Source organism: Stegostoma tigrinum, chromosome 25 (genome assembly GCF_030684315.1).
Source record: "Stegostoma tigrinum isolate sSteTig4 chromosome 25, sSteTig4.hap1, whole genome shotgun sequence".
NCBI lineage: Eukaryota > Metazoa > Chordata > Chondrichthyes > Orectolobiformes > Stegostomatidae > Stegostoma > Stegostoma tigrinum.
In genome coordinates, this window is record NC_081378.1 from 26674824 (window position 1) to 26682946 (window position 8123).

General features: G+C 43.1%; 1 protein-coding gene across 1 annotated transcript in view; it reads right to left on the reverse strand.

The window, feature by feature from the left end:
- Nucleotides 1–7619, reverse strand: part of LOC125463417 (hepatocyte growth factor-like) — a 54624-nt gene extending 47005 nt beyond the window's left edge. The window contains exons 1-2 of the mRNA XM_059654604.1: nucleotides 7509–7619; nucleotides 3561–3717 (exon numbers count right to left, since the gene is read on the reverse strand). Of these exons, the coding sequence (XP_059510587.1) occupies nucleotides 3561–3717; nucleotides 7509–7560 (209 nt within the window). The 5' untranslated portion in view covers nucleotides 7561–7619. The remainder of the gene's footprint in view (nucleotides 1–3560; nucleotides 3718–7508) is intronic.
- Between the last annotated feature and the right edge of the window lie 504 nt (nucleotides 7620–8123).

The window sequence follows — 8123 nt, forward strand, 5'->3', positions numbered from 1 at the left end:
CACCAATGGCAAAAATAAAGGGCAGTTCTGTGCAACAGTAGAATTATGTAAAGAAGAGACAGATTGGTACTTCTGGATGTGAGTTTGCTTGCTGAGCTGGAAGGTTAGTTTTCAGACATTTCGTCACCATTCTAGATAACATCATCACTGAGCCTCCGAAGAAGCACTGGTGTTATGTCCCGCTTTCTATTTATCTGTTTAGGTTTCCTTGGGTAGGAGATGTCATTTCCTGTGTTGGTGATGTCATTTCCTGTTCTTTTTCTCAGAGGACGGTAGATGGGCTCCAAATCAATGTGTTTGTTGATGGAGTTCCGGTTGCCTACGTGCAGGACAGACGGGTGGACACCTGCCTCTTCAGCCTGGACCAGGAGAAGGCCTTCGACAGGGTCTCTCACGCTTACATGAGGGACATCCTCTCCAAATTGGGGTTCGGGGAGGGCATCCGCAATTGGATCCGGCTGCTCTACACCAACATCGTTAGCACAGTCTTGATCAACAGGTAGGAATCAGACAGTTTTCCCGTCAGATCTGGAGTCAGGCAGGGCTGCCCGCTCTCTCCAGCCTTGCAGGAGCCCTTCGCCGCATCCATCAGGAAGGACGTGAGCCTGAAGGGCATGACTATCCCAGGCAGCGGAGGCCTTCAGGTCAAGACCTCCCTGTACATGGACGATGTTGCCATCTTCTGCACCGATTGTCGGTCTGTGAGTAGGCTGTTGGACATCTGCGGCCAGTTTGAACTGGCCTCCGGGACCAAAGTCAATTGGGGTAAGAGCGAGGTCATGTTGTTCGGGAACTGGGACGACCGCTCCTTCATCCCTTTCACCATCAGGACAGACTATCTGAAGGTGCTGGGTGTTTGGTTCGGTGGAGCTGGGGCGTGCACTAAGACTTGGGAGGAGCGTATCACCAAAATGAAGCAGAAGCTGGGCAGGTGGATGCTCCGGTCCCTCTCCATCACGGGCAAGAACCTGGTTGTCAGGTGCGAGGGGCTTTCGGTACTGTTGTATGTGGCGCAGGCCTGGCCTATTCCCTGGACCTGCGCCGCTGCAGTCACCCGGGCCATCTTCCACTTCATTTGGGGGGTCGAGGATGGACTGGGTTCGCAGGGACACCATGTACAAAGACCTGGAAAATAGGGGAAAGGATGTACCAAACGCCACCCTCGCCCTGATGGCTACCTTTGTGTGCGGCTGCATCAAGCTGTGCGTAGATCCTCTGTACGCAAACACCAAGTGTCACTACTTACGGAGATTCTACCTGTCCCCGGTGTTGCGAAGGATGGGCCTGGCCTCGTTGCCGCGGAACGCTCCGAGTAGTTGGACCGTCCTGTACCACCTGTCCATCGTGGAGAAATTTTTGAAAGGAAACACCTTTGACCACAAGGCCGTCAGGCAGTGGTCAGCACGTAGTATTCTGGAGACCCTTTGGGAAAACGAGAGGGTGGATCCCGTCATGTGGTTCCCCATGCAGACTGCCAAAGTCATTTGGCAGAATGCCTCATTGCCAGAACTCTCAAACAAGCACAAGGACATTGCTTGGCTGGCAGTGAGAGGGGCTCTGCCAGTGAGATCCTTTATGCACGCCCGGAATCTCTGCGCCACCGCATGCTGCCCTCGAGGCGGCTGTGGGAGGGGGGATGAGACTGTCTATCACCTCCTTCTGGAGTGTGCCTATGAGCAGGAGGTCTGGAGGGGGATGCAGTGGTATTTGTCGAGGTTCATCCCGAGCAGCTCCGTGACACGGGACTCCGTGCTCTACGGGCTGTTTCCCGGGACGCACACCGAGACCAACAGCAACTGCGCCTGGAGGACCATCAATGCAGTGAAAGATGCTCTTTGGTCTGCCCGCAACTTGCCGGTCTGCCAGCTGAAAGAACTGACCCCGACTGAGTGTTGCAGACTGGCGCACTCCAAGGTCCAAGACTACGTGCTGAGGGACGCACTAAAGCTTGGGGCAGCCGCCGCCAAGGCAGGGTGGGGAAAGACCACGGTATGAAACCCCACGTCCAGAATAGAAACAAGGGCCCTATCTGGTAACTGGGCCCAGCTGGCGCCTTCCCCAACTGGTCAGGGGGCTAACGGAGACTGTGCGGGCAGACGACTGTCGGGGTATTTTCTTTGATTTGTTTTTTTCCTTTAGCTGGTGTACGTACCCCCGGGTAACCCGGAGTGGCTTGCATGACTGGGTAGGTGTATAAATGTACAAAAACTAAAACATTCTATGAATAAAGTATATTTTTTCAAATAAAAAAAAGTGATAAAACATCTGAAAACTAACCTTCCAGCTCAGCGAGCAAACTCACATCCAGAACCTCAACCTGAGCTACAAATCTTCTCAAAACTTGCTAGATTGGTACTTGGTTAAAGTAAGCAAAATGGAAGACAGAGTTCAGCATATGAAGTTGAACTCAATTACTGAGCCCAGAGGCAATTATGTGACGAAAGAGAAAAAGGAGGTTCTGTTCCTCAAGCTTGTACTGGGCCTCAATGGAGCACCGCAGCAGACCAAGAAGAGAAATATGAGCGTAAGAAGAAGGTGGGAAATTAAAACGGCAAGCAACTGGAAGGTCACAGTCACGCTTGTGGGTTGAGCAGAAGTAGTGACTGCCCAGGTCAAATGGTTAAAAGCATGAATGCTGACATTCTCACTTCAGTATAGTAAACACAGTGAGTTGAACACAAAAAGATAAAAACAAACAAGGTCAGACATTCTAACATACCCTATCCCTAAGAGCTGATGATAAAACATTAAGAATCAGGGTGCAATTAGCTCAGATACTTGGCTTGACACGAAGAGATATAAAGGCTGATGGAAAGAGCGCAATAGGTCAAATTCTTTGCCTGATTAATTCTCCTCTTGTAGATGTGATGAACTTATTCATAAAAAGACATGACCTAAACAGGACACATTTTCACATACTTCACCATGTAATAATGAAGTCTCATCATAAAGTTACAAATTACTTTTCACTAGATTCTCTTTGAATTAGATTATTAGAAATTGCCAAATTAAAGCAGCATAAGGAAAGGCGCATAGAGCGTAAAAATGGACAATTCATTACATCTTCATATCATTGCAGCAAGTTTCTTTTTCGTCACTGAAATATATTATCACCACGAAAACAGAGATTTTTGAAAAACCTCACTCATGCTCCTTAATTTTTTTTTAAAAACAGACCCACAGATAATGCAACTGTTGCCACCCATGGCACTGAACTGAACAGGATGCCAATTTCTAAAGTCAGCACAAACAGGGATCCAGTCACTAGACAGGAGAAACTACAGGGTAAAAACTTGCTTTTGGCTTCTAATGTAGATAACTCTTAATTTTTCCCAAGCACAGCCATCAGAAATGCTTCATGTTCCTTGTGCAGTTGAAAGGAGAGAATGAGGTGAGGAGTTTGGAAATAGTAAAACTCAATGTGGCAGCAATTATTAAGCAAGCAATAGCCTTATCCACCATTACAGCCTCCATCCTACAGTATTCCTAACATGTCAAGCACCTAAATAGAATCAAAATTATTGGCCAAACAAATGGTATCTAATTTGATATTTAATTACCTGCAAACAAATCCTTTGTATTTCATACATCGCTTCGCGCATTGTTCAATGTTGTCCATTCTTTTTGACTTTTGCTGCAGAGACTTTTTAATCAATACATGTCCGGAAGTCTTCAGAAAATTATGAAGGGCATTTTTTCTTGTTGTCATTGAATCAACTGATGAGAAAGGGAAACAGTATCTATAAATAATCAATTAAATTAAAACCAAGGCTTCCCACTTTACACCAATACTTAATGAATGGCACGATAAACGCAGGGCAAGCTTAACTTTGAATGTCTGCATTACTGCTCATCAAGAATCTCTTCAATGCAGCACAATAACAGCCCAATCAGTATCCCATGAACCAATTAGCCTAACACATAGTTCCCTTTACTCCTAATAGCCTGTAATAGTTGTTTCCTTCAAATAATTATCCCATTAAAAAGAACAAATGTATGGACTGTATTTTAAGTGAGATTTATGGTAAATAATTCCACAATCTATTCATCCTTGCTGAATGTAATCAAAATTACCACACTTCTTAGTTTCACCAATCATCACTTTCTTCCTGTCTATAACTCCCAACATTCTTCCACCAAAAAGGAACTTCAACTTCTCAAGCTTTTCTTTATAATTGTGATCCCTCATCTCTGATAATACTATTATAAACCTTTGTCCCTTGTTTATACACGGCTTTTTTCCAAATAGCAGGCAGTGACTGTTCACAATAAAAATTAAGACGATTTGGATGTGGGGACTAAACATAGTGTCTCCAAATTTTCAAAAGGCATAAAGCTGGGTGGGAACGTGAACTGTGAGGAGGACAGTGAAATGTTTCAGTATGATTTGGACAAACAGTGAGTGGGCAATTCCATGGCAGATGCAGTTTAATATGGATCAATGTGAGGTTATCCACTTTGGTAGTCAAAACAGGATGGCAGACTATTATCTGAATAGCTACAAACAGACAGAAGAATGCACAAAGAGACCTGGGTGTCATCGTACCCAGCTGAAGGTAATCATGCAGATCTAGCAGGTGATAAAGTAGTCAAATGGTACATTGGCCTTCATAGCAAGAGGATTTGAGTGCAGGAGCAGAGACCACTCATGAAATAGTGTGTTCAGCTTTTGCCTCCTCAGAGGATGGATGTTCCTGCCATGGAGGGAGCGAAGTTTACTAGATGGACTCCTGGGATGGCAGGACTAACATATGAGGAGAGGCTGAATTGATTAGGATTGGGTCTAATTGTTTAGGATTATATTCGCCAGAATTCAGAAGAATAAGAGTTCATCTCAGAAACCTACAAAATTCTAACAGGACTGGGAAAAGGATATTCCTAATGGCCAGGAAAGATGGGAAATTTCTTCACACAGAAAGTGGTGAACCAGTGGAATTCACTACCACAGACAGCAGCAGAGACTAAATCATTGTACAATTTCAAGAAGGACTTGAATATAGCTCTTGGGACTAAAGGGATCAAAGAATTGGGGGTAATAAAAGGCAAACAGGTTAGAGATCAGACATGATCATAATGAGGGGCAAAGCTGGCTCAAATGGCTGAACTGCCTGCTCCTGCTCCTATTTTTCCACATTTGACTATCCACATTTCACAAAGCGTTTATAATATTTCATTCTGTATAACAGTCTCTGGCACTTTGCAATAACAAAAGTAACTGTCTTCTAAATTTCCCCAATTCATCCCAGTTTCCTTTTGTTATGAAGTGGGGTGTCACATTTGGTCACCCCTTCAGTCCTCTGGCACAACTTTTGATTCCACAGAAAGTTAAAGGTGGAATTCCAAGTGTCAGTACTACTTTACAAATGATTTGTTGCTTCAACTTAAAGTTCAGGTATACAAGAGGGATATTGACTGAACATCTAACTCAACAGCTTGCAATAATATACAAGCAGGATTTCAGGAAATGCCAGATGATTAGGATATTTTCCCACTACTTTAGTACAATGTATAATAGGCATGAATGAGGTAATTAATTACTTTATACTCATTAATCATAACCACTTCAAAAGGCATCAGCACTCATTACAACACCATTGTTCCTGGTCCGAACATGACAGAAATGATTAGCAAGGTTGACAGGAATAGCGGTAACCAGTGAGAGATTTACACGTAGTATCCAACATTGAGAGCTCACATGCTGGCTACAAGTCACAGCAGTTGTTGCTAGGTATTCAAAACAAATTCCAATTGTAAATATGCAATCCTGTCTTCATGCAGTAACTTCTGATGATCAAGAAAATTTGTTTCTTGGTTGTCAATCCATACTTACTATAAACAAAAAGAAAAATCAGCAAATAAATTAAAAGGTTTGCAAATAAAGCACAGCTTCCATCTGAAACATTAAGGTAAGCCACAGTTGGCACAGCTGCTGTCTTTCCCATTGATGCACAGTTCCAATTAGTCTGTGTTCTCTCACAGTTGATCTCCTCTCTTCATCATTAGGTTGTATTTCAGACTGTCAGAACACTGGAGGTCAAGCACTCTAGAGGACAACCAAACAAGCCATGGCTTTCAGAATCTGAACACTAGCTATAATAGGTGAGGGTGGAAAATCTGTATTTCAACAAAATAACCATGAATTCAATAATAAACATTCCCTTCAGAAAATTAAAACAGTAGCAATTGTTGATCACTGAAGCTACAAATGTTAAATTTAGAATTGATGTAGCTAAAATAATGACGAGGGAACAATCAGTTTAGGTAATGCTAGTTTTACCTACATTTATTTTAAACCAATTGAAATCACAACTGATAAAGAAGAGAGTTACAAAATCGTGCAAGTTACTTTCGAGAAGCAACTTTCTTTTTGATTGGGCTTTTAGCTGTTTGTACGTCAGCTGCCAGTAACCATGTTCAAGGAGGACAGGTGGTCACCCCACAATTATTACTATAGTGCTACGATAGGCTTTGTTGATGTTCTCATCTCAACCACAGATCATTCCTTCAGTCAAGTTAAAACAGCTCAACAAAAGACATTCTATTTGCTGTTAATCAGGGTTGCCTCCAATTTAAATTATTACTTCGTGAAGGAAATAATATTTACAATAAGAGGAGAGTTAAAGGGAATATAACTGTTTTAAATGCCCCTTTCCTGCTTTTCTCCACTTTGGATAGGAAAAGGACATCATCTGAACGATTGAGGTGGGTTGAAGTAAGCTTCATTCTACACCCATCCTATGACTGTCCCTCTGGGGCAAGGGGGAGCTTTACTTTTGAACATTGATGTTGACCGGAAGTTCTGTCAGTCACCCTTGTAAGAAAACTCCAACCTCCCAATTGCTTGGCGTAATCACTTCCACGCACAGCAGAGTAACTTTACTCAACTCCACCTTTCCAAAACAAGCTCAATGCGACATAAGAGGAAGCCGTTTTTAAAACGGCGACAGTAACCCTGCCACTACGTACAATGAGTAAACCAGTCCCTTGTATTTAAATGCTTCTGTTTCTCAAATTCTACATTTTCAGAAATGCCCAATGTTTGACTGTGAAGCGAGGGATCAGTATTTCATGCAGAAATTCTCCAGTCGGACCTGAACCTTTGAAATTTTGTGCGAGGGACAAGTCAACCAGAAGCACGTCCGATAACATAGCAGAGTGAGGAAAAGATAGAAGGCGTGATTTGCACAGTACTTGTTCTAGACCGTTCTTAAATGTCTGCACAGCCACTGTTCCTTTACAAGATCGGACCATTGCAATTAACAATTACTGAAGCACCGATTCGAGGTCAGGGAGCTGTCATTCCTTATCCAGTTTTACCTGACTCGAGAGCATCTAATACTCATGTAAAAGTCTCGAAGCGACAGAAAATATTATGTTGCAAGTAAAACTTCCCCGCTGTCATGACACAGGTCCCGTTAAATTCCTGCAGCTACCGATAAATTTGTCTTTTCGGTAACTTGTTCAGCCACATCACAAACACATGCACACAAAAAGCAAAACATTCCAACCTGCCAACATGAGCGTGGGGAGGAGCAGTAAGAGCCTCATTGTCCCTATCATGGTGACTGCCAGCAATAGATGTGAGCACTGAAAGCTGCTGCAAGGGTTTTATTCTCTCCTGGAATGTTTGGAAAACATTACTGGAAAAATACATTTTTGTCCGTAAAAACTACTCTCAGGAGGCCAACCAATCCTACCACATGCCCGCCCCTTCCCGATCTCCACCAATCACCATGCTGCTCACTGGTTTAAGACTATTTCATCAGTCTAACAAAATTAGAAAGTGAAGATAAGGGTCAGATTACCGCAGTTCTGAAGGAATTCCTGGCAATTTAAAGGAATGTTTAAATAAATCAGCATTGTTTGAGGCAATAATATCCAAGCCATGCTCCTGTGACTCACAATATGTCACCAGTATCTACTTACCTGTGTTTGACCATTCCTTATACCATCCATCACCTTGGTGTAGGTACAGAACTGCATCTGCAATACCAGGTAACCTGCTCAATCCAAAATTACGTTATGTTATTTCACTATTTATTAAAAGCTTACGTGTCTGCTCACAACCAAACAACGTTGAAGTTCATTGCTAAAACAGTCAACTTGGGGTCTGATTTAATTCT